Source organism: Drosophila eugracilis, unplaced genomic scaffold (assembly GCF_018153835.1).
Source record: "Drosophila eugracilis isolate 14026-0451.02 unplaced genomic scaffold, ASM1815383v1 contig_393, whole genome shotgun sequence".
Classification (NCBI taxonomy): Eukaryota; Metazoa; Arthropoda; class Insecta; order Diptera; family Drosophilidae; genus Drosophila; species Drosophila eugracilis.
This window is the reverse complement of record NW_024573253.1, coordinates 56,589-83,706: the sequence shown is the minus strand read 5'-3', so window position 1 is coordinate 83,706 and position 27,118 is coordinate 56,589. Positions and strand designations below refer to the sequence as shown.

The 27,118-nt window shown below is 36.7% G+C and overlaps 1 protein-coding gene across 1 annotated transcript in view; it reads right to left on the bottom strand.

The window, feature by feature from the left end:
• Positions 1 to 16,463, bottom strand: part of LOC108111665 — a 36,641-nt gene extending 20,178 nt beyond the window's left edge. The window contains 2 exon segments of the mRNA XM_017221200.2: positions 13,894 to 14,395; positions 16,046 to 16,463. Of these exon segments, the coding sequence (XP_017076689.1) occupies positions 13,894 to 14,079 (186 nt within the window). The 5' untranslated portion in view covers positions 14,080 to 14,395; positions 16,046 to 16,463.
• Positions 16,464 to 27,118: the final 10,655 nt, after the last annotated feature.

Genomic DNA, 27,118 nt, shown 5'->3' with positions numbered 1-27,118 from the left:
TTCGGACTTAAAGACCAATTCTAGAAATGAAGCCTTTGTTCGATTCGATTTGTGTGGGCAACAACAACAACAATAATAATAATAATAATCAATAATTATTATGATTTATTTGCATTGTTCTGGGCGTTGGAGATTAGATCTCAAAGTTCTTTGTGGGCTAAAAACAAGGCAAATGGCCAAGTGGGGAGTCTCTCTGCTACTCTTTTGAGGGTTGAAAAGTGAGTTATGGCAGAGATAAGTTATAATAATTACATAGTTGGTAGAGTCAAAGGGAAAAGTTTATTAAAAAATCAAGAATTTCCTTAATAATTCTTTAAAATTCCTTCCCTCACTTCTCCCTAATTAATATCTTAAATAAAAAAAAAACCAACCATCCATCACAGATCAAACTAAAAACCACTCAACATTTCAATCCCATCTGTCGATCCGTTCAATCAGCGCTCTACTAAACCCACTCAAACGTTACTCTTGTGGCGCGCTTGCGCATTTTCAGTCAATCTGTCATTCTGTCAATAACTCAAAGCTCTCGATGAGGTAAGCTTGAAAATCTGAGCAAAATCTCGACGATTTGCGCCAATCATTTGCAGCCCCATTGAAGCGTTGCCGACAATTTTGATTAATTGCACAGATTTGCAGCAGCACTAAATGCAATCCAAAGTGTTAGCCAACCAACAACAGGTTGGCCATCAATTGATGATCGCCAATTAATTGGAAATCAATAAACCCATAAAGCTAACTCATAACCCGGTTGTGTTGTTAACAACGAGAAATTGTTAAAATAAAATATTAAACATAATTCAATAATAAAGCTTTGCAATTTACGGCGCGCACTGCTTGAACTACGTGACAAGCGTGATGGCTCTTGGCGTTTTTAGCTTGAGAAAAGTCTGGGAAAAGCTGGTCATAAATTTTTTAGGCTAAAGCGGAAAAGCGGCCCAAAACGTAAAAGAAACAGTGCATGGAAAGTAGGAAGAAAATATTTAAAGGGGCCAGGGTTTACTCTCAGGTGTCAAAGTTGATGAAAGATGCTGCCAGCTCTTTTTCCAGTCTTAACTTCCAAGGCAAGCAGGAGGAGTGTCTGAGGAGTTTTCCATTTTCAGACAGCATCTTTGCCGGCTTTAGTTGATTTGAAAGTTTAATCAAGTCTTAGTGTTAGTTAAAAAGGCTTTTTGGGTTGCTTTTATTGCCTTTAAAGTTGTTGTTGGTGGCACGTAGTGCACTTTTGTAATGGCCGCGCAATTTGTCTAATGATTGCTATTTGTCCAAGTAATTTGTGAGTGGAGATCAAAGACAGAGAAGAGAGAGAGGGCTATAGTTGAAAGTCTTTTTATTCCGATCGATTATAAGTGTTAATTATATGGCTGTGGACTTCCGAGAAGAGGAGGCCTTAAAACGCTTTCCATGTAAGCTTTCTTTAATTGACACACGCCGATCTCTGACTTGAATGGCTAATGCTAAAGTTACTGACGTAAATTGAAGATGATGGAATGCTAATGTGTGGGCTTTAGTGGGTAATTACTGTGGTAAACCTCACTGAAGAAGCAGATTTACTATAAATTTTAACTTTTGTCTCAAATCTTTTATTTATTAACAATTTAAAGCTAGCAAACACTTTTTAATAAAGCCAAATTACCTTCGTTTTGACTATTTTTAACTTTTCTAAACATTTTGCATCTCAAATTACCAGCCATGCCCATATTTTTCACCCCTTCTCCATCACAGCTTAACCCTCATTATCTCACTTCATTTGTGGTCGTCTCTTTAAAACTTTGAATATCAATTCCCCCAACCAAAGACTTAACCCATTAAAAACTGATGGCCACATTCAAGAGATATTGATTACATAATACCCAAGCCAAAGCCAAAAAAAAAACCAAAATATCAATTTCGTGCGGTCTGAAAATGCATTTTAAAGTTTTAATTATATAGAGAGTGAAACATTTTTGATATACCATTTTTATGTACTGCTAAATGCTGCAGAGGAGTATGGCTTGCTGTTGTGAAAACCACTCGAAATGCGTTTCAAATTGAAACGACGAGATACGCCCACTGACGACCGACAAGTTACAGATACATGCGATTCCATATGTTGCAGCTCCATCTCGGGAGCTGCAGCAGTTGCAACGCACTTAGCCAAATTGCTACAATTTGACATACAAAACAAAAATGAAGAAAAAAGAGTAAAAAAAATGTTGGAAAAAAATAAACCAGAGTACACCCAAGCCAAAAGTGTTGGCTCTAATAACAAGTGTCAGTCTGTCAGCTGCCAGCCCCCAAAATCTGCCCACAGCTTCTCCGCTTTTTTTTTTGCTTTTGCTGCGCTTTTTTTTTTTTTTATTTTGCATAATTTTGTTGGGGTGATAAATTTTAAGTACTTAATTTTGTGGTATTAAAATGGTTTTATGACATTATTTATAATTTGATTAAAAGTCGGCAAAAGCATTGAAGATATTGATATATCATTTCCGGCATTTCATAAATTACAAAATCACCCAGATGCCAAACTCTGCCCACATATGCTGTATTTACTGTACTCTATAAGGTATATCGACTTAGCTACTGCTTGTAGAAAGCAATATAGATTGCCATTAAACTTAATAATATTCAAAGCAAAAAATAACCTTTAAAAGTGTAAAACAAGATTCGACTTTGTTAAGGAGCTAAAATCAAATATTTTTGCTTATAAAACAAAATCTTTGCTAATAGTTTTAACAACTTTAGACATAAATATCTTCAGAATCTGTTTTATATTTCTAACAAACACCTATGACAGTGGGCAATCTATATTTAAGTGCAAAAAATAATTAAGTAACTTATGACCAAGTGTAATTAAGCCATTTTTTGTGGCCATATTTTGCGTGCTTGTTTTTAGTTTTTAGTTTTTTTTTGCATAGTTATTTTGTCTCATTTCCTGAGCTCATTAAACAACCACATAATTCACACCCAGACAGAGTTGAAAGTTAACTTGTCTTAGCTAATATAAATAATTACTAACTTGCTTAATATTTGTGAATTTATGAATACAAATCGAAATTTGCACAGGAAACGATTAAAAAAATAATATTAGATTGTCAAAAAAGTCTTGCGGTATTTTCGCTAGTTGAAAGTAGTTCTTGTTTTATTCGTCGCATCAGGTCATACTATACCTTTTTGAAAAGCTCATTTCACGCGCTAACACGTGTTTGATTGATTGTCTTTTCTTTTAAGACGTTCGTCAGTTATAGGGTCGCAATCATGGAGCAAAGAAAGATAAAAATACGGCATATTTTACAGTACTACTACGATAGAGGCAAAAATGCATCTCAAGCCGCCAATAAAATTTGTGCAGTTTATGGACCCGATACAGTTTCCATTTCCACCGCAACAACGATGGTATCAACGTTTTCGTTCTGGTGTAGAGGTGGTCGAAGATGCGCCACGCTCCGAGTTTTTTGCCAATAGGGAAAAGGCGAGCTTCTATGAGAGGGGCATTATGAAGTTGGCATCTCGTTGGGAACACGTCATCGAACAAAACAGCGCATTATTGTAACCAATTTTATACCGCAATACACTTTTTGACAACTTAATGTTTATTTCATAAAAAAGCTTAAAGTAAAGCAATTTTTGATTTTAAAAATAAACAAGGCTACCTACAAACTAGGAGAGCCATTAAGATTTGCTGACAATCTATTGGTATATAAATGTTATGATATCATAGATGATAAGATTGTTTACAAAATATTACTTATACGACCGAGTGCGGTGCGGTGAAAGTTAAAGGAGAGGATTATTAGTATGATAAAAGTGAGTTTAATGAATGGGATTTTGATAAAGTAAACTTAAAATTTATAGTTGTTTTTAATTGCAATTTCTATATTTAGAAAGCTTACATAATCAATTTGCCAAAGATCCCAAAAGTATACAATATTTATTGATGATAAATTAGTAACTTTTCGTAAACCTAAACCTAATGATCTAGTCTAATGAAGAGGCTATTTTCTTCTAACAAACTCACTTAAACTTAAACTAATCTTTCAGCAATCAGCTAACCGCAAGAAAATCTTAAACCTGAAAAGAAACCCATTCAAGACCCCACACTTTGAGAATCATCCACAAAACAAAGAACTTTTAGGCTATGCAAATTTTTGGTAAGACAAAGAAATCAAAATAAATGTCTTATCTAAAAACCATGGGCAATTCATTTAAATGTCTTACTCATCTGGGTCAAAAGAGATGGCTAAGAAAAAGGCAGTGCGTGGATTAAGTTACCAAATTCTTCAATGAGCCGTAAACAACAAGATTTAGCAACCTTAATTTGCAATTTACATATGGTTATGGGGTTAACCCCCTACAGCAGCTCTCCTTTTACCTCAATTTTTTAACTCTTAACTTTTAGTGGGCGTTCCGACAAATAAAGCCAACAAATTGTAATGCTTGTTTCTGATTATTTTTACAGCCTGTTAAGCAGTATCGAATTTTCTCTGTGTTTTTTTGTATTTTTTTTTGGGGTCGTACGTGACTACCTGGTAAATGCAATTTGGCGGCTCAGCAAGGTGAGAAAATTCAGAAAAATCAATTATCTTCACTTGATTTTCCTTCGCTAATAAAAATGTCATGTTCAGGCCACCAAGTTAACCCCCAAAAATGAATAATAGATATATAATTTTGATTTACGATCGAACTCAAACCCGCTGATTACTTCCTACAAAACGGTTGAATAGAAAGCTTAGATTCGCAACTCGAAAAATGTTTTATTTATGACTTCTGCACGAGGCACGCAATTGAATCGAAAAAGGCAGAAAGAGAAGTAAAAAAGTAAATTCAAGGAACTGACATCATCTGCTGAGACAGCAGAAAAAAGGCTTTTTGCGTTTCGAAAAGCAAACAAATCTCATTAGAAATGCATTTGTTGGGTCAAAAATAAAACCTGTCTGACAAAGTAAACCTCGAGACGGGCTTTACTCTTAATTAATAAATCAACCTGTTGAATAAGCAGGAAAACCATAGAAGAAGGCTTATAAATTATAGAAAATTGAGGTAGATATACTTTCTCATTGAAAATTTGTAGTCGTTGTAGGCAATGACTTGACAAGATGATAAACAGTTTATTATCACCCTCAAAATGTAAATGATACGAAAATTTTATCTCCACTTAACCTTTTGCCCGCCTGAGAAAGTCAATCTGTCAAAAAGAAAACCAAAAAGTGGGCGTCCAAAAAATTTACTTTTCTTATTAATATCGTTGAGCTCAGACTGGCTGTCTGGATTTTCGGTAGCTTCATAAAACACATTATCTGTATCTGTATCTATATATGTATCTGTATCTGAGCGAGAACAAAAACATTTAGGAGTGCCCCCACCATACATCAATCAATTTGCTAATCATGTGGGTTGTATAAAAAAAGTGAAAAAAAGACAAAAAGTTGGAGCAAAAAACAGGGGAAACGAAAAGGCAAACAAAAGGTGTTGAAATCGGTGTATAAATTTGTAGAATTTCCTTTAAGAAAATGGAGAAGGAGTTAAGTCTAGACTTTCCACACTTCTTTTAATTATAAAAACAAGGAAAAATCTTTACCTTAGTAAATCATTTTTTATAGCTAAAACGTGAACTCCCCTTTTGTTTACACTCTTAAGCCGCGTCCAGCCATTTAAAAACACATTTTTAAGCAAATTTGACAACTTTTTTGCCACTCGCCGGGCCAGACAACACATTCTCACATTTGGAACTTCAAAAGTTTTTTGCCGATTGACTGCCACAAATCAAGTTTAAGTACAGCAACAAACAAAACTATTTAGAATAGTAGAGAAAAAAATCAACCACGCCGTCAGTGGGCTGAAACGAATGTAATTGCGCGTGTCGAAATGTGGAACGAAAAACAAAGTATCTAACAGATACAGATATACTCTGTCAGTCAGTGTCAGCCTACAACTTTTAGATTTTAAACTCTTGATAAATTTATTTCTCTAAAGGCGACAAAAAACAATTGCAAATCTGTTTGCCGGCCGGCTAAAAAACAATTTAAAATGCACAACGCAACTTAAAAAAAAAAAAAGAAATACAAAATAAAAAAAACGAGAATAAATGCTGACTGCATTTTAAAATGGCTGTGAGAGGGCAACTGCCAAGTGTTAACTATGGTTAACGATCGCGACTAGAGGAAAATGCCAAGACGTGCCAAAAACCAGACCCTACAGAGGGCTCCCCCTCAGAGGGATTGCATAAAACTTTTCCGGAGAAAGAGTGAGTGAGTGTGAAAGAGAGACAGTGAAACAAAGTCAAGTGAAGTTTTCAATCTGTCGGATTGGGCAAGAGATGTGGTTACAAAATATTTCAGCCATCAATTTGGCGGCTTTAACAAAGTGTGTGGAGGGTTTTCAGCTTAACGCTAGTAAAACTGTCAGCCAGACAAGTGGCCATCAAGTGGGTGGAGTCGAGTGGTGGCTTGTAACGGCTGGTGATTGATTATGGAAAGACGTTGGGTTAACTTTTCGCTGAGCTGGGAAAAATGATAAAGAGAAATGGGGAATTAAATGACTAAAAATATTCAGGAAAATCATAGAAATCTCAAGGGTTAACCAAGATTAAAAGCCTCTTAAAACCCTTTTATTACCCTAAATAATTAACCCTTTAAACTGCCTCCCTGATTATTCCACACAACCACCTCACCTAATCAACCCGCATTACGTATACCACCCGTGATCCGCTTTAATAACTTTCGCAAACCATTTTAAAAATAAATGTTTAAGTCATCTCCTCTACGACCAGGCAAAGTTCTTGCCTCATATCTAAGCTCCGTTGGCTTATCATAAATAATAATAAAAAAAATCTCGATTTCATTCCAACCTGCACTGGGAGCAGAGTCGAGTATTTAAATTCAGCTGCGAGCCAAAAATAAACAAATGACGATAAGCATACGAGATCACGCTCCACTCTGATATAGTTAGTGGTCTATACTATATAAAGAATAATTCTATTTGGTTAGGCAATGGGTTGGCTTGGGGGGTATCGCAAAAAAAAAACTAGTCACGTTTTTCCGGTGCTCAATGCCAAAGTGCAAATTATGCAAAGCTAAGAAGGCAAAAGGGGGATGGGGTAATGGCGGGGTAGAATGCTTATAAAGGGTGCCAAGAGTTGGTAAGCCCCAAGAAATATATATATATACTATATAAAATCTATAAAGTGATTGATGGCTAGTTGCGCAATAAGGTAAGTTAGGTAAGTAAGGTTAATGGTTGCCAAGATTTAAAGTTCTAATAAATTTTAAGTTGAATTTTTCACTATTAATGCAAAAATTGCTTTAACTTCCTTTTTGTTTCTGGCAATCCTTTCCTGCTTTTCTTTAGTTTTACCCCGCCATGCTTGAGGTGCGTTTTTGGTTCGGGTCAAAATGAGTTTGTTACGCTTTGTTGCCCCAAAATCACAGCCAACATTGCCACCCCGCATATAAGCATATAGAAAAACCTAAATAAAACACATTTTTAAACACATAGTTCTTGTTCTCTGCTCAGTTCATTCACATTTCCCTAAAACTTGTTATAATTTCATGGGTTCTAAACTTTAGAGCCCCCCTCTTTGCCGCCTGACAGTCTGTCATTTGCGGGCTGTAACTGTTTTGCATTGTTTTATGGTCAGCTTGACTTTTTGTTCACACATGGGAAACAAAGCCATCAAATAAAACAGCCGGCAAGCAGCGGAAAAAAAAGTATTTCTAAAAAAAACTACAACAAAAAAGCCACACGATTGTGCTGCAACAGTTCCATTTAATGAAAGGTGTGGAACCACAGTGGAATTACCACTACAGTGGGGCAAATGGGGCAAGTGTGGGTCACCCATGTGGGTTAGAAGTTGCAACACAAAAGTCTCTGACTACCGTTGCTGGTAGAGGAGTATTTAATGTCACAGTTACACGATCTTTTCTCCTTGATTTGGTAATGTAGTAAAGAAATGTGCGTTACTTTTTTACACCACAAAAAAAAAACAGAGAGAAGAAACGCTTGTAGAAATTTATGTGTGCTCTACATAATGCCCTTGTAATTAGCCTCTGGGCGATTTGTCAGCCCAAACACTTTTGTCACGTTCTTTGGGCCTTAAACTCGCTGTTCAAGATGGTGAAGAGCCCAAAGCATGAAATTGCTAGGCATGAAAACTATCACGAGTTCTTTGACAGCTTCAAAAGATTTATGCGAAGTGAGTGTTAATTGACAGCTACAGAGTTGGCTAGAAAGGTATGTAGGAAAAGTATGTAAAGTAAAAACTCTATCGATATCACGCACAACCTGCAGAAGCAGTTGTCAATTCATGATATGGGATAAGCCTAGTCTGAGAATTCCCACTTAAGAATGCCAGCTGCTGTAATTGATATTCTTTGAGTATTCACTGAAACTTCCTTAAGAATTACAAATTGTTAGCAAAAAAATGCATTGAAGTTTTCTTTGAGTTTTCTAGAAAAGAGTTGAGAAAACTAGTTAGGAATTTAATGATAAGAAATATCAATATTTGGTCAACACTTTAGTAACTTCAAGGCCATAACTACAGCTCTTACAAATTCCATTTAAATGCAGACCTAATTTCCCTTGTTGCCCATTCCTAATTCCCCTAACTTGTTAACTCACATTTAATAAGCTACCCAAACCTTAATTAATCCCCCATTGCATTAATCCTCTGCCCTTCATTACAATCCAAACTTACTTTCGGCCCCACCAAACCATTTCCATACTTAAGCCACCTTATTTTCACCTACTTCAGCGGAAACTTCAGCCTTGAAACGCTTCCCCTACTCAGCAAGCCAAGTAAGTGCATTGGTAATTGGGCTTAATAGTCGAGCTAATAAGTAAGAGATGGCACGCCCTATGGCCTCTTGGTAAAATAAAAAAAAAAAAAGTGTAATAACCAACAGAGCAAAACCTGGCTAAGCCCAAGACTGAACTGAGCCCAACCCAAGAAAACTGAAATTGAAACGAACGCTGGCTGCGAGCTGGCCAAAAACATTAATCATGCAAATGGCCCAAACACTTTTTCTCTCGCTTTTGGAAAATTACAATCCAGAAAATGCGCCACTATGGGTGACTGCTCCCACAAAAAGGTGGATATATATATATATATATACTATGCTCTTATACCTACGGAAAAGCGAGAAAAAAGGGAAAACAGTGTTTTGAGGCGTTCGGCCAAGCGGCCAAGCGTTTTCCACATGGCCGCACAGAAAATTAGCAAACGAGATCAGTCCAAGAAAAGCTATAATATACATATAGCTATCGGCTTGCAGATTTTCAATACGAGAAGCTTGAATGCAAAATGCATCAAGGAAAAGCCGTTTCAGAGCGACCGGGGAAAAGTTGAAAGTAAAAGGAAAGAAAGACGAAAGGCGACTTTCCCAAAAAAAAAAAAAAAGACAGAAGGAAAACAGCAGCAAAGGCTACTCTAGACTGGTCTGCTGCTCTCTGTTGCTTTTCCGCCAGCGATTTTTCCTGACTTTGCGTGGGTGTGTCATAGTCGGCGGATCCAAAAAGCGCATTGGGGATTAGCATATATTAGCGCCCCAGGCCACGGCAAGTAGGGGGTTTTCCAACCACTCAGAAAGAGAGAAAATGCAAAGAGATCAAAGACTAAAAAGGCAAATGGCTAATGGACTTCTCACGTGACGAATTGACTTTACTCTTCAGTTTAGATTGGAAATCTTTAAAATATAATTATTAGTTTATAAGTTCTAACTTTGATTGAGGATATTGAGATACTGAAAGTAAGGTCAAAAGACTCTTCAGTAAGACTCTTTTAGTAATGGTTAAGAAGGGTTTCATGATTTTTGGTTCGGTTTCTAATATCTTTGATTAGCTTACTAACTTTATTTTAATTTCTTAATTATTTGATATATTTCCCACACAATCATAGAGTCCAAGCCCTGAAATCTCTAAGAGTAACCCCAAGAAGGCTAATGCATTGCCACTTTGGCTTCCAAGTTTGAGGTGGCTTGCATGTTGACTCCCAGTGGGTTGTGGTGGGGGTGATTTAAGCCTGGTGGTTTTAAGCCTGGTAAGTAAGTGAGTGGTTTCTTTTCCACTGCCTTTTTTTTTTAAAGCTGATTTCATTGTTCGGCCAGCGGCGGCTTATAGACTTAGACCCGGGGCGAAGCCAAAGCCAAAGCTGGGGCATAAATTAAGACTCGGATATTGTTTCAATATAGGTTGACTTTTGCCTAATCTTGAAGTCTGCAATCTGGAGATCTGCAGCAGGAGCGGTCGCTTTGACTTTCAATATTTCGTCGTGTTTTGTCGCATGCCCAAAAGCCTTTCAATTAAACGAGCAGCACGTTTTTTTCTTGGTTTTTCTTATAACAAAAAAAAAATGCATTTTAACGCCAAAGTTCGACAGTGAGAAAATCAGAAAAAAAAATCAGCAACAGCTGTAAAGTATTGCCAAGTTGAACATTCATATAAATTGGCAGTACAGTGGGTTTATGTTTTAAAATCTGAATGGATTTTCTTTCAAATATCTTTATAGTCATATTTCTCTGAATAAAGTTTCTTCTTTTTCTATCAACCTAACAAATTTCAACATCAATATCACTTGATAACAGATTTATCCCCCATAACCTCATTAAGATGACGTTCATTCGTTTAATTTCGAGTCCCCACTGTATGTGGTAAGCATATTTTGTTACATTTTGAGGCCAACATGGGTTGGGGCACAGACAACACAGACTGCTGTTTTGTTTTCGTTTTTTCATCTCTAGGCCTGACTCATGATGCATATGCCGCATATATTGATACAGTTTTCTGTTATTTTTCTGCACCAAAGAAAAATCGAGAAAAAGAAGTGATACCATACGGCCGGGGATAAATGATGTATGACTTTTGGGGTAGGGCTGGCTGGAGAGCTGGAGGACTGGTAGACAGTGGAAGTGGAAAATGCTGTAGTCATGGCACAAAGACCCCCGTCTATTCATAGCCATTGAACTGGACATGGCTTTTCCTCAGAATTTCCGCGCTGCCATGCCAAGTGAAAAGCGGAAAAGACGCCACAGATTAAAATGGCAATGATTTAAATGCTTAAATCAGTTTTAATTAATCATTTCATGGCATTCTTTCTGGCCAACGAAAGTGGAAAATGAACGAGAAAGGAAAAAAATAGATAAAAAAAAAAAATCAAGTCAAGTCAAGTGCATCCGCTTCCTTTCACAACGTTGCCAAAAAGTAAAAAGTGTGGAAAACTGCCGGTGGAAAATCCCAAATGGCACTACTGGCCGGCCATAAACTGCCACTCTACAACACGAGTCAAGTTAATTAAGGTGCAACTCCTGCAACGCCTACACTCACTTTTTTACATCATTATTTCACGTTCACCATGAGTTCATATTGGCCTGAAGAAAAAACCAAATAAACTATAGCTATGCTCTGTGTTATCAAAAACACATTTGCCTCGTGATAAGTGCCACCCACAATTGCCAAATTTAAGCGATTATTTGGCCAAAATAATTACATGATGTCAGCAGGAAATCACAAGGAAGGAGATAAGTTTATATCTGGTATTAACAGAAGTTATGGGAAATTAATTGAATGTTTTCTTTGCCTAGAGATGAAGACAATGTTTGAAGCAGCTTTTTAAATGGCAAACTTAAATGCAAACTATAAGCTTTCATATTAACTGGTTACCTTACCTACATTTCCCCCTCAAAACTCTTTAAACAAAAATGCTCTTCATCAAGCCAAGTTTTCCCAGCCTGACATATCAATCACCAACTTAAAACCCCGCTAATTGTGATCCGCTTAGCCGGTTTTAGCCAGGAAAACATCAAGCAACCATCTCAGCAATTTCCCAGCAAACATTTAATCTTTCTTTTATCCCAAAGCTGACAAATCAATTCCCCCGAGCAAATTAAATAAGAATGATTAAACACACAAACTCGGGGCTGCTAATCAAAAGTAGTTTTCACTTTGTGTCCGACTGCCATACAAAGAGCCATCGTTTAGGCCATATTTAGAAGAGAAGAAAAGCCATCGCCGACTAAGAAAGTCTGCATAGGAAACCAACTCGACTCGACGCTTGATAAATGCTTACAAATCGGCAAACGACACTTTACTTTCTGTGCCGTTAGAAAGTCGTGTTTTGCGACTAATAGCGAAATATGATAAACGACAAGAGTCAGTCTTGATGAACACTTTCCCAGCGCTGAACTGAGAGGCTGAGGCTGGTCATTAGAAGAAAACACCGCCGACAAGACTGGCAAGACGACTTTGCATTGGTTTTGGTTTGCTCTTTTTTTTTTGTTGTTTTTGTTTTAGTCAAGAGAAAAGTAGAACAAAAAAGAGGAAAATCGAGTTTCCGAGGAGAGGCAAAGTGGCTGCACATTTTGCTTTCAATTTGCCAAGTAGCCAGCGCAGATAACACGGCGTATGAGCAATGTGCAAGTGGAAAATCGAGGGAATGGATCATATGGGCCAAAACAATTACGGCTGCAAATGAAGTTGCTGGCTTGTTTGTGGTGGTCTGCGGGTGGTGGGCGTGGTTCTGTTGTGTGGCAATTATGTCCATCAGTCGTGTAGAAAGAGGGGGAAAAGCATCCATCTGCATACTAGACATAAGGAAAATGCAGGAAAAACTCAACTCCTCCTCACGAGCAAATGTTTTCTGCTCCAAAAAGCTCAAAGCGGCTGTGAAAATGATTTTTCCCAGTTTTCATCTCTAGTCTCTCTACAAAAAAAAAAAAAAAAGAAACCATTTATCTTGCAACATAGTTGCCAATAATGAAACCGAAAGGTTTACTCAGAGAGATATCAAAAGGAAAATGCAAATTGCGTGCAAAAATGCTGTTTGATTATCCGCTGATTTGACCTTGAACTTTGGCACCTGTCTAAGGGGAGAACAGACAACAAACTTGTTAAATCAGTATACCCCCTTCTCAGCCGGGTTGCTGATTAATTATTGCGCATTACGCAAGTCGAACGTTGAAAAGTTTCAGCCTTTTCTGTTGTAGTTCCCCGACGAGGGAAAAACAAATTAGAAAATTGTTTGCCGCAAATTGCTTTCTGCTGACATTTGCAAAAGTTTTGCTGCGATTTTTGCGTTTTGCCAAACAAGAAAAGTTGCCTAACAAACGGCAAAAAAATGAAAAAAGCAAATGAACTTTGGTAATAATTAAGAGATCATACGCTTTTGGGCTTAATGAAGGTCAAATGAGAGGGCGGACAGGCAAATATTACAAATTTTTCAAATTGAAAAAACAAAGTAAATACAATTTTAGTTTAGTTTTTTAACTCTTAAACTAAAAAATAAATATTTTGTTGTAAAAATTTAATTTAAAAGTCGCTTAACTACTCTTAACATTCTCTTAACATTGAGAATAACAGAGCAGAGCTCTTTGCAGAGACTTAACATTCTGTTACACTTTGCAGAATGTAAACGGCCAATGTAAGCAAGAAAACGAAGAAGTTTGCCGAAAAGAAATGCAAATAAACCCCAAGAAAATCTGCAACAGCTTCTTGGCATATTGGCCAAAGCAAAATCCGGCAAAAACCAGCAAAAGTCCAAGAAAAACTTAAATTGAAATGTCAAGTGCTAAAGTCCCGCTTCACCCACCAAAAACACTGAACTTTTATTGCCCCACAAAGGGGGCATTTGCATCAAAAATAAATGAACGCGTGGAAAATGCACGACATCGGGTGGGTAAAATAAAAAAAAACATAGCAGAGGGGTTAAAAACTGAGAAGCATAATTAATGGAAAACAAGCGGCTGCTGCACTCGTGGATCCATTCATGAACAATATGGAGTAATTTATGATGGGGTCGTCATTTTTTTTTTGTTTGTTTGGTTTGTATGAGGGGGGGAGGAGGGACATGCCATTTTTCAAACAATTTTTTTTTGCCAAGTTTTTTTTTTTTGTTGTCTGATTTTTTATTTGCTTATGTTTTGAACTCACTTTTTCGCTGCGCTCGTAATTCGCTGGGAACTTGGGCGAGCCGCAGCCCGATGACGGCGATGGGGTTAACGGCGACGTCAGCGGCGACTGCGACTGCGATTGGAGCGCCATGCGCTGGTGATGCAGCGTGGAAAGCGTCGGTGTCGAAGCCGACAGCGACGCCGGGGTCATGATTAAATGCCGCATTATTTCGCCCGATTTTCCACAAATTTTTCTCACTTTTCCACCCGCCTTTCACTGGCTATTGTTGCTGCCTCGTTTTTCTCTCTTTTTGTTTACTTTGTGTGTGTTTTTTTTTTTTTTTTTTGTTGCACTTTAGGCGTCGATTTACATTTCAACAATTACATTGTTTTTTCCGTTTGTTTTGGTCAGCGATTCGTTACAGTCCGCTATTACGTTTTTGTTTTATTTGATTTGATTTTCTTTTATTTGATTATTTCCACCGTGTCACTACTTTATTTCACTGTAAATGTCAACTGCCTTTGTGGGGCAAAACATTTTGCTAAAAACAACAACAGAAATTTAATAAGCTAAATTCAGCAGCTGGCGCGGATGTTGACAGAACGGAACAGTCATCATTGCCAAATGGGTTACGTTCTGAATACCGCGAATAAAACTGATCTTTCACTCTCTGTAATTTATCGCTCTCTCTCTATTTTGTGGTCAGTATTCATTCTAATTAGTTATGATTACTAACTGTATGTGTTGTGTTTAACACGATTTTCTTTAATGCAATTAATTAGAAGAATGTAAATGTAAAGTTGATATACTAGTCTTTAGCTTAAATAGCCCTAAAATAGTTTCTAAATCTAATTCTAATTCCTCTAAAAAGATTACAGACTTTTTTCCTTTACTTTATTTTCCCTTCCAAAGTGTTTACAACTTTTTTTTAAACATTTTTGCTACCGCTTAGCAAACGCTTTTCGCTCTTTCCCCTTTTTTCTCCTTATCTGAGCACTTTAATTGCCTTTATTTTTATCACCTTGGTTCCTCACAAATTTGCGTTTCCCCTTTGGCTTGTCGCTTGCTTATCACCTTTTCCCTTTTCCATTTCAATTCCGATTCTTGTTATTTTTTGTATACTTTTTGCTGCCTTAACTAGCATTTATTTTGTTTTTGTTTTCTTTTTTTTTTATTGACGTTGCTGAATCTTATCAGGTGAAAATTAAGAAGAAGAACAACTGCAAACAATTACCGAATTTTGTATGTATTTGTTTTGCAATTTATTTGCGGGTTAACCGCTTAATTCGAAAAATCAATTAATATTTAAATGACATTTTCAGGGCACTGAATAATATAACATTTCTGTTTAAATTTTCGGTCCTATTTTTATCGTTTTTATGTTATTTTTCAGCTGCCAGGCGTCGTATCACAACTTTGATAAGCATTTTGCGGAATATCATAAAAAAGAGGAAGATAAAATGCGTATACGCCACCGTAACATTAAGGCAAATTGGTTGCCAAAAATAAGTTTCAAGTTTTTTAAGTTGCTTAATTTTTTACTGAATTTTTAGTAAATTTGTATAACAAAAAGCTGAACTAAAATCTCAAGTTATATACTCTTTGTCAACCTTTAACCCTCTCCATTGTTCTTAAACATTTTTTCTAATTTGCATATAAAGCAGTGATCTAATCACTTAATTAAATTAACCGCAAGAATCTCAAAACATTAAATTGTCTGAAGTACTGTTTTTCAGTGAGGTTTTTTTTGTTTTTCTCCTTTTCACAGATTATATAACGTCATTTTGATCATTAAAACTTGATGACGTTGGGTTAATTATTTCTTGTGTTTCTGTTTTTGTTTTTGTTTGCATTTGACGACGACGCAGTCGGCTTCTCTGTCGACCGAATTACACGCACCGAAAATGTACAAAAGAGACAAAAACAACAACTAACAGCATTCGAAGGTCATTTGGCAGTTTTTGGGCAAATTAGAAACATGAAAAGCACAATAAAAAAAACTAAGTTTAACACGATTTAAGCGGGTCAAATGCAATTTGTTCGCCTGCCAAAATATTACTTTTATTTTGTGATATTTCATGTTCGTTTTTCGTTGCTGTTGTTGTTGTTGTTTTTCCCTCAGTTGATTAACTTTTCATAATTTTCCGAGTTGCACAAACAAATTGCATGCGAATGAATGGTTTGCAAATACCAATACAAATGCAGCCAGGCGAGACGCGGCCAAAAGAAGAAAAGCTCAAGGAAAATCAGTGAGCACGCAGGAAAATCGCGGCGTTCCAATTGGAATACGAATTGTAACTGAAAGGCGGCGACCAAAGCAAATGAAGCTAAAGCAGCGCAAAGGCAAAGTCAACGGCGCAGGCAGAGAAAAGCTCAAAACCAGAGAGGGATAAAAGAGAGGATAGAAAGATTGAGAGAGAGAGGGAGAGAGAGTGCACACAAGTACGAGCAACTAACGGGGCAGCCTCCAACAGCTGACAAACAATAACAGAAAACCTTATTTTTGGGGGATAGAGAAATAAGATCCTCAATCAAAGCTAAAGAAACATTAATTGTTTTTTTTTATAAATTATTAATTGTAAAGTTAAAATAAACCTCTATCTTTGTTAATTATCCTATTAAAATAATTTTATGGTTAAGTAAAATAATTTATAAATATTAATAAAAATATTAAGAGTCTTATTAAGAGTAAAATTCTGAATTTAAATTTAAGATCTACGATTTTGATGGTTTTTTCATTAAAAATTATATAACAAATTCATCTAAAATCCATAATTGGTTTCCCTATTTCTTCGCAGTGTAAATTTTATAATATTTCGCTAACGAAGAGGTCACCACTTGAAAGCTTTCGCAGAGCATGAAAGGCTTTCTCTTCCTCTCTTACCATTTATCACTTTGTCATGTTAACTCTTTCTCCTTTTTTGGTTTCTCTTTCAAGACTCATAATTGCCTTCGATTTTTGTTTATTATTTAATAGGCTTTGCTGTGGGTGGGTGGGTGTTTGCTGGTTTGCTGCGTGCATTGAACTTGACATTAAACAATGCAATTGTTTTGTTTTACTAATTGCGTGAAATTCGAGCGCTCTTTAATTGTGGGTTAGCCTCTGTTTTTTTGGAACCTAAGTTTGGAAGTGTGCGGGTGTGGAATGGTTAATGAACTTATTCACTCGGTGGGTGGTGTGGGGTGGAATGTGGGTCGATGGAATGACAATCGCAGGAGATGATTGATGAGCATTTTTTGTGACGATGCCTAATTAGCTGGGGTGTAACTTTAAGCAAATGATATGTGCAGTTTCTTGTGGTTGGTCGGTTGGTTTTATTAATTGCAATTTTGATGATGGCAGGTAATTTAAATACCAAGTTTTAGGCTTTTTTTTCAAATATGAAAATGAGTTTTTCCTTCATCAATAACATTCCTTTAGCGGTTTTTTTTTTGTATTTCCCTAACTAACAACTTTCTCAACCAACTAATTTCAATTAAAAAACCCCCAAACCAACGCCAACTCATGATCGCTCAGCATTTTCAATAGGAAAATACTTTTGTGGCATTCCAGCAAATTAATCAAAACCCAGACAGATGAAAAACAAAATAAATTATAACAATCGAAAAAAATATATAAAAATAAATGACTTAACCCATTCGAGTGGCATTTTTTTGTGGGCGAAGTTCGAATGAATGCAGCGAAACTTTCCATTTTCCAATTCGAGCCAAGAAGATAAACAAAAACCGTTTGGAAAACTGGATCATATGCACTGCAGGCGGTCGCTCATCTAAGCGGAATTCGACAGTGACAAACTTCCCAACTAAACTGACTTTAAGGCTGTTTACAAACAATGATCGAAGTCGATGAAAGGGCAGCGGAAATTAATGATTTGCGATTAAACAAAAATATTTCTCATAAACATGGCTTTGTGGAGTGTTGGGTGTATAATAAATATAAAAAATATTGGAGATCATATTGCATTTTAGTATTGAAATAGACAAAACTGGAAGTATGCACATTTTGTTTAAGGTTTATTTTTTACCAGTTCGCATACCAAATTTGTTTACAGAACCCTTAAAAGATCCTGAGATCTAGGGGTATTCATATATGTAACACACTCTTATACTCTAGAATGTCAAAAGCCTTTTAAAATTTGAAACAAAAAATGGCAATTTTACTCACCCTATCCATTAATTGCTCATCGTTGCGTTTGCGCCTCGCCGGCGCTCTTATAATGCGTCCCACATCTGGAGCGTCCATGATTATTGTGGTACGTCGTTCTGGCCGTCTCTTTCTCGCTCACCAGTCGAGTTTCGAACCAGCGCAAATCACTTATACGCGAGCGCTGGTCGGTTGCTGAAACCGCTGAGTGCAGCTTTGAGCATTTAGTCTTGCTCAGAAAATTCGCTTTGAGTTGCGCTCAAAGCTTACAAAATCCACTGCATACTTTTGAGCTGGCTGCATTTGATTTTAAAATTTGGCAGTTTTTTTTGTTATATTTTAATAGTAATTTTTTGTATATTTTTTTTATGGCAAGTTTAGAATTTTTGTTTAATTTGAACTTGGAAGCATTTGTTGCAATTGGCTTTTGGTTTCGAGGGCGGCAAGCTGTAAGAGATAAAAGAAAAATAATGTTAATTTATGATTTAAATTTGTTAAATAAATTTAAGTTCAACTTAAACTTTATACTATTAGAGAAAAATCACAGACCTAATGCTTCTTCACTTCGTTGACTTCCATCTTAAGGAAATTTAATAAGAACTTTGCCTCATTTAAGCCACATTTTGCGGGAAATTGAAAAATGCATTAATAGGACTCTTTCACCTTTCCTCTTTTACCTCTTAAGCACACTTTTCCTGCTTTTGGTGCTTGGCCAATTTCCTTCTCCTCACCACACTCTACCAACCCGCCCTCTCCTTAGAAACAAAGTTTACCCTCACGCTTTTACTTTTTGTAGTTTTTCCGCTGAATAAAATATGATTGAGGTTCAAGGCGACTGAAAAGCTTTCAACTGCAACAATGTCAATTTGCTGGCCGAAGAGCTGCTGCGGCTGTTTGTCTCGGGGCTAACTATTCCAGTGTTGGTAAATTGATTTTGACGACTTATAAAATAGTCAGAGAGTTTCAAGAGGAGAAAGCGTGGAAGGAAACTTGGAAAAACCTAATCAATTTGTCGAGTGGAAAGAGTGCTGAAAGATTGCCAATCAACTGGCAAGTGGGGGATGAGTTTAAGTTTTGCAACGAACATGGTGTTGGGTTAAAGTGTTGAAGGTGTTAAAAGTTAAATTTAAGATGTTAGTTTAGTATAAAGATACAATCTTACTACCCTGAAATAATCTTAATTTGTTAATTTGTTCATTGACTTGCTTCGTCACGCCCAATTAACTTCTACTGCTACTACTACTTACTCGATACCTAAAACACAATCGCTAAGTTAAACAAGTCAGCCAAGCAATTAGACAATCTGCAAATCAATTGAGTCAACATCAAGCTTGAAGATTCGAAAAGTTCGTCACTTCCCACTATTGACAAGCCATTTAAGATGCAGTCGGTTTGAGGAGCAGCAGCTTTCTTGGCCTAAAACGGTTGCCGATTGTCAGCCAATAATGGTCGTGTGACGTCTCCCAATGGATGGGCCATAAACCTAATGAATCACAAATCATTCGTAATTCTCACTTATTTATAAACTGCACACTCCCACCTCCTACTCCACCCAGTTTGATAAGAGATGTCGCTGCAGGGCAATTTGAAATGATTTCATTAGGCCCAAGGTAAGTTTATCTTGGGCTTTGTGATAAATGTTAGTGGGTCGATTGCGGTTGTGGTTATATATATATGGCAGCACTTGGCCAAGTTAATTAAACAACGTAACAAGGAAATACTTGTAATTAATGCGCAAAAAGTTAGCAACAACAAAACAATGACTAAGTGATTATAGATACAAAGCGGGCTACGAAGAAAAGACGTTGGCGAACCCTCAAAACCTCTGCTTGAATGAATCCAAAAAAGTGTGGCGGAAAAGCGTGGAAAAACAGCAAACAAAAGAAGAAGATAGCCTCAGTCATGAAGTTGAACAATTTTCCTCTCAGGTTTTCCACTATTTTTGGTGCGATGCCGATTGCTGCATTTTCCTTTGCATAATTTGCTGAAAGATGCCAAGGCAGGTGACCAAAAAAGTTGCGAAAATTCTTTAATTTCCTAACCAGGTTTTCTTTTTCACTTTTTGTCAAAAAAAAAACTAAACAAGAGAGCTTGGGGGAGAAGATAGCCAGAAAGTTTGGACAATTTAAAGGTGATTAAAAGTGGGAAGGAGAATGTCTTAATGATTTAAGTTTTTTGTTTATAATGAATCACCTTTAACTAAATGTTAAAGTTGATGACTATTTAAGTTTAAAAAACAAGAAACTTGTTATAAAAACATTCTGTTAAAATGTAAGAGAAAGCCATTAAAAGAACTACTGAACTGAAAGACACTACTTGTCTGTCAAATGAAACCATAAAAATGCACTTTCTGTGAAAATAGTAGCACAGCGCAGGCCATTAACAAATCCCCGAGTTTATGAATGCAATCAGCACTAAATTGACAATATTATCATTTTGTTAACTTGTTTAATTGCCCGAGTAGGCAGCCACAAAAAAGAAAAACAGTCTATAAATAAGTGTTAACATATTGTCAATAAACAAGTAATTTACCAGCAACAAGATATAAAGAGTAAGTTATGCCCACATATGGAGCAGGTTTCTACCTTTTCCCCCCCACCATATGTTTTTCTTTGGGATCCTCTTTCTGTTTTTCCAAGGAAGGGGAAGGAAAAGGGAAGCCCCATCTCCAATTCCAGGGAACTTTTGCCGCAGACTTCGCCCACTTTTTCCATCAACCAATTAAATTATGTATTATCTTTGACTTGGCTTTCAGTTCGAATTAAGTTGTAAATCGATTTGAGGACTGCTGCCGCTTTTCCTCTTTGTTTTTCTTCTTTTTTTTTAGTTTTAGTATCCATTGGCCAGTCATAAATAAATGCAGTTGACGACAGTTTTGAGTGATTTATGCGACAAGCTTCGTTTTTTCTGATTTTCATTTCCTATTTTTCTATTGATTAGATATATAGACTGGCACATATATTGGGCGGATTTTTATCTCTGACCATCGCTTCTCTAGATTTTCTGCTCTTTTTTTTTTTGCAGTTATTATTGTTGTCAGAGCAGCGTTGAGAACAAGTTTTATTTCATCTTTTTGTTGTCGGCTGGCTGGTGGCTTTTTTCTCGCTTCTTGTGAGTCAATTGACCCAAATTGCTGGGCTACGGCCTTTGTGTCTGAATCGACTTGGGCAGCCTCTCTTGTTGTAGCAGACGTGTCGTTTTCGCTGTTCTCAGATTGGCCCCTAAATACCCTGGAATCTGAAGGGGGGTAAGCAAGCTGTTTATATTAAAATCACACGAAAGAGTATGAATTTCTAAGATTTTGAATCTAAAAATGTAGGAAGGAAATCTTGGTTTTCCTAACTTCTTGTCTAATTTATGCAACTTTAATCCTAGGGCATCTTGAGTTCTATACACTTAACTTCCCTTTTAATACATGTTTTTCCCTCAATTTCCTGTTCTTTTGTCTTTGGTGGGTCGTCTTAAAACGAAAGGCAGTTGAACTTTGCCAAAATGATCAGCTGAAAAGCTAAAGAGCTTGGGCTTGAGGCTGCGAATAACTCTTATCTGATTTGTTGAGATACAAGCGGGACTTAACTTAATACTAATGAACTAACTAATGAATGTTTAATTTTGATTTATGAAGAATGTTGAGAGAGACTTTCAGTGATAGGCAGGTTAAACCTCATGTAATACCCTTAAATTTAAATCTATTTAGTCAAGACCCAACTTAAGGCCCAGTCAGCATGGATTTAAGAGATTTCAGCCATTTACTAGAATTAATTAAATCATAAAAGTCGAGTGAATCAATAAATTTCAAGGCCAGCACACATCTTTGTTTGCCTTTGCCACATCTACGAAATTAAGTTTTTGCCCAAATTTCTAGCTGAGTCTGCAATTTATCCCAACATTTTATGGATCATTTAGCAAATGAGAGGATGGAGGAGGAGAAAAATGAAAATCCAAAGCCAAGCATCGTGAAAAATTTTTGCAAACTTTGGTTAATTTCATTTTGAGGCCTTTGACTTGCCTTTTTTTTTTTTTGTTTTTGGCGAGTACAAAAACGAGTTCAATGAATTTCTGTGTCAACAGCTTGCAAGTTTTAATTTATTTCGCCGCATTTTGATGACTCGATTTAGGCATTCGATGAACCCAAAAGCTAAATTTAATGAAGTGGAAAGTTTTAACAACTATTTTCCTTATTTGCAAATGAAATCCAAGAAGCAACAGGACAGCTAAAAGCGGAATTGCCTTCCGTTTCGGAAATATAAAATCAACGCTGAGGTTTCCTATCAATACGTTTCTTTATTTATTTTTTTATGGCTAGTAAATACTTAATTGCTGAAAATCTCAGCACTTAAAGCAGAAAAATATTAAAAGTTTGTATTTCTTTGCAGCTTAAATTACAACTTTTTCTCTCATTAACTCGTCTGCATAGTGTAATTAAAACACAAATTTGCCAAACACAACAGAAAAAACGCCCACAAAACAAATAGTTTACGAGGGGGAGGAAGAAATTCCATGGCGGTTGGGGTGGGGGGTTGTTTAGGCCCCTCCTAAACGCTAGAAAGGCAATCAAAAGGCGGCACATGAAATTGAAAACCAAGTTGCTAGCTAAAGCAAAAACTGATGCTGGAAAATCGAGGAGATATTGCACATATTGCACGCTGTGCATTTTATTTTCTTCAACGCCTCAAGTGTTAATAAAATGTTACAGTTAAGTTGCCACGAAAGGCGTCGAAGTAGGCGTGGTTCATCCACCGTATGTGGTAAACATTTTTCCAAATGGAATGCAAAATGAATTGCAACCAAATGGTGGTGTTGCAGCCGCTGCTGCTGCTGCTGCTGATGATGTTGCTATGTTGCTGTTGCACAAGATGATTGCAATTCCATTTCCAATGATTGGCCCACAGCATCCCCAGGGGCGTAGAGCATTACAGGGGGTGGGGGCGGGACCAGGGACTGAAAGGGTGTGAAGGCAAACTATCTTGGATCGAAAAGAAGAAACAACAATTTAGTTAAGGCCCAGCACACATGCAACACATCTAAGGCAACAGCAACGAAAACCGACAACAGAAATTTGCATGATATGCTTGCCATATGCAAAATATTGCTGAAAGGCACTTAAAGAAATATTTTTAAGCTAAAACTGAGAAAATCTTTAAACTTAAAACTTACAAGGTATTAAAAATAAATTTTTAAAATTTTTATTTCAATGTTTTCTTACACAACTATTAACTTTTTCCAACAAAACCCTCATTTTAAGTTCCTTTTATTCCCCCTTCAAATTTTCAAAGTGTAAATCATAAAAGATGCCTCTTTTAACATCAGGTGTTGCCCAGGGAAACTCAACTGGAGATCTCTTTAAGTACAGCTGTGAAAAATCCAAGTGAAAACCCCCCAAGGAGGGTGGAAAATATTTCCAAACGAGACAATGAGGCTGCAAGAAAAACGAAGGCAACGCAAAAAATTTACACGGAAGTCAAACGGCGAAGAAAACAACGAAAATGAATTTCCAAATAGCAATGGAAATGGTTTTCCAATTTTGCATGGACCTGTGCATCTCCGGGAAAAGTGCAAGGGAAACCCAAGTTAAATAAGCGTTAAATTAGCCCCTGCAATTGCATTTGGCAAACAAAAAAAGCTGTTAAATGATTTGGGGCTTAATTAAGAGCAAGCCACTAAAAAAAGAAACTTAAAACTTGACACCAAAAAAAAAAAAAGAAACAAAATTAGCATACAAAATTAAAAGCTGGCGGAGAAAACCCGAAACCCAGTTCAATGGCCCCCTAAGAAAACCCTCATCTTTGGCATAATGAAGAAAGAAAGAAAATCTCGGCAATTGACGCAACATTTCTGCACACACTTGAGCCACAAAAAAGCCACTAAAAAAAACAGAAACATAATGAAAAGCAAACTAAAATAATAAAAAAAAAAAGACAAAGAAAAGAAGGTAAGAACTTCGCACACTTTATGGACAATGAGAAAAGCAACGAACTGGCTTTTAAAGTTAAAACAAAGAACAGAGGAAAAGAAAGGGAATAATAAGTATAACTACAATCGTTATGGCGTCACTATCGTCGACCGATTTCCAAGTATCAAAAGCGGTAATCATGAATATATATATATAAAGTACAGCCATTAGTTATCAGCTTGCAGAAATAAAACAACTTAAAAGCGATATGCGAAAGTTGCAAAGTCGAGAAGGGAATCGAACGGTAAAAATACAAAGATGTGTCATAGGGCGCCTCTTTCTTCACCTAAAAGAAGTTGTTCTTTCCCCTTAACAATCTTGTTTTTTTTTTAACCATCAACAGTTATCAATCGTTGGCCATAAACATATATCTCTCTGATGGTTCGATTATGACATAGATGTTAAACAAGCCTGTTGACAAGGCGATAGATTGAAGAACATTTCAGGCGGCAGGCTTTCGAATATTTTTATAGTAGCTCTGACAGCCCGATGAGATCACTATTTTTCAAAGTCTTCAAATTGACACTTGAGAGCTCACTCAAAGAACATCGATCTTCGCAATGATCTTGACCTCAATAGGTGTGCGATTTGGCCAGATTACTGATCATTATCATTAGTTTTAATGGGTGATAAACTGCGTGGGCACATCAGATGGTGACCTCAAATCATTGGTTGATAATGATTTATTATTAAGGTTTATCTTATAAATATATACTTTTTTATAATCAATTATTATATTAAATAGAGTTTTTAGCTCAGAAATAGTTAGGCTAGACCTTGGAACGTCTAACAGCTTCAAACTATTGCTTAGTCAAGAACAAAGTTCGAGATAGTTTCACCTGATCACACAAGAGTTAGCTATAAAGAGGCAAAAGTCTTACCCAAAGTTAGCTTCTAATAAACACAATCAAGTGAACTTTGTTCATCTTTTAAGCACTCAAACTTAAGACAGATAAGAACCTAAACACTTTCCTAAAATCAAAATCAAAACACTTCCCTCTAGAATCTCTCAACAAAAAACTTGTCAAAGCTCCATAAGAGAAATGAAAAACCAACCGTGCTCATCAGCATTCTAAGGCTTTCATTCAAATCCAACTTGGAATTCAAATAAGTAACGTGTAATTAATATGCCCAGGAAAGAGCTGACTTCTGGTTTAGCTGGCAGGTTGGCTTGCACACGTCAATGGCAGCCAGGCCCAGAATCCCGAGTTTCAGATTCAGATTTGGAACCAAGCCGCCTGACAGCCTCATATCGTATCAAATAACCTTCGTGTGGAAATACAAACACAAACCGGTTGCCTGCACTCTGCTTATATAAATTTAAGCACAGAGAGGGTTATGTTGGTCGCGTAATAAAATTAGAAAATGCCAATGGGGGAGAGGGAAGAGGAGATCTATTTGGGCTGCCCGGGAGGAGGAAGTACTACCCATCAACCCAACAACCCAGCAACCCACCAACAGAGCTGCAACAGAGCGGAAACCATTCGCTCTTGTTGGCCATTTATGCCGCTTGCCTCTCAGCTGTTGTTGCTAGTTGCTAGTTGTTAGTTGTTAGCTGTCGGCCGTTGGCAAATCTCAGATGGCTGGCCATTTCTTGACACTTGACAAACTTGGTTAGAGGGTATTTAACCGGGTAGATTGAGCAGTTAGATATTGCACAAGGTTGCAGGGAGAGGAAATCGCTTTAAAAGCCTAACTAAATAAACTTTTAGTGTAAACTTTTTGTAGCTGTGAAAATCATTCAACTAAATACAAAAGACCAGAAACTGTAAAGTTGGTTTTTAGTAAACTAGCATTGGTTAAGGCAATTTTAGTCATTTTCCTTGAAAACCTTATAAGCTTAAAAATTATGGCTCATAATATTAAAATTTAATTACAAAAAAACTCAAAATAAAATGTTTTTTAAATGCTTAACTAATAAAAATAAATATTTAATAGTTTTTTTATGATAGAAACTTTAATTTAACCACAAAACCTCTTAGTTTAAAAAATACTTTGATAAAAAAGCCAACTCTTCTCTAAATAAAACTTAAATATTTCATAATAAATATTCTATACTTCAAGTAGGGTACTTCTTAAAGTTCAAACTATCATAAAAACCCCTTTTTTAATTATGCAAATCCACGACTGGCGAATAATTACGACTATCAACACCCACTGACGGACGAACTCTTATCGGAACTAACAAGGCTGCCGCTTCGCGCCCACAGAGGGCGTGCATGTCGCCGTAGTCGCGATATCAGCTCATTAAGTCGTCTAAGTCTAGGCAGGAGAAAAAAAAAGCAATTTCCAAGCGTAACAATTGTTAATGCAACAAAACGCTGAATGGGCCACTTCATTAGCATTGTCAAACCAACCGCGAAATGACTCAACTTTCAGCTAGGGAGAACAGAAATGGGAAATAAGTGGAGATCAAGATTCTTCGGGCCTTCACTCGTAATCTGCTCAACTTGATGGATGTGCCTGTCTCTGTGTGTGGGCCTCATAAAACAACAACAACAACAACAACAACAAAATCCACTTAAAGCCATACATAAATATCCATTAAACATTTGGCCACTGAACTTTTGTTTGGCTTACAAAATCGTTCAAGTTTATGTGATTTCTGAACCATGAAAAGTCATTCAACAAACTGAAGGTCAGGTCATTGTCTTGGGGAATATTCATACATTTTTTGGGTCAAAAATTGGGTAAACTTTCCCCGAAACTCTAATTAAATGTCACAGCAAGTTAAACATAATTTTTGGCCCAGCAATTGTGCAATTGTCGCTGGAAAGTTATGCCAAAGTTAACCCACTTTTTCACCCCTGTTGAGTTTAATTTGCAAACGAAACCGAAAAAATTCAGGGAAACGGATTACATAGAACACAAGTTCTCGACTTCATGGCATTCCAATTTGCATAGGTGAGTGAAAACCACAAAAAAAGTGGCAAGAAAAAGCCCAGAACTTGCTCACAGAATTATTTGATTATTTTTTGACAATTCGATGAACAGAACGGTAAAGAAAGAAAGTGAACCTCGGAGTCCAGGAAACGGAATAATGACACTAAAAAATTGCTCAAGTGAGTCATTAAGCTGACTGAGAAGTCTCGTTTTCCTCTCTCTTTCTACTAGCCTCTATTTATCTCTTTCCCTTTGTTGGAAGCAGCCATAAAGGAAGCAATCCA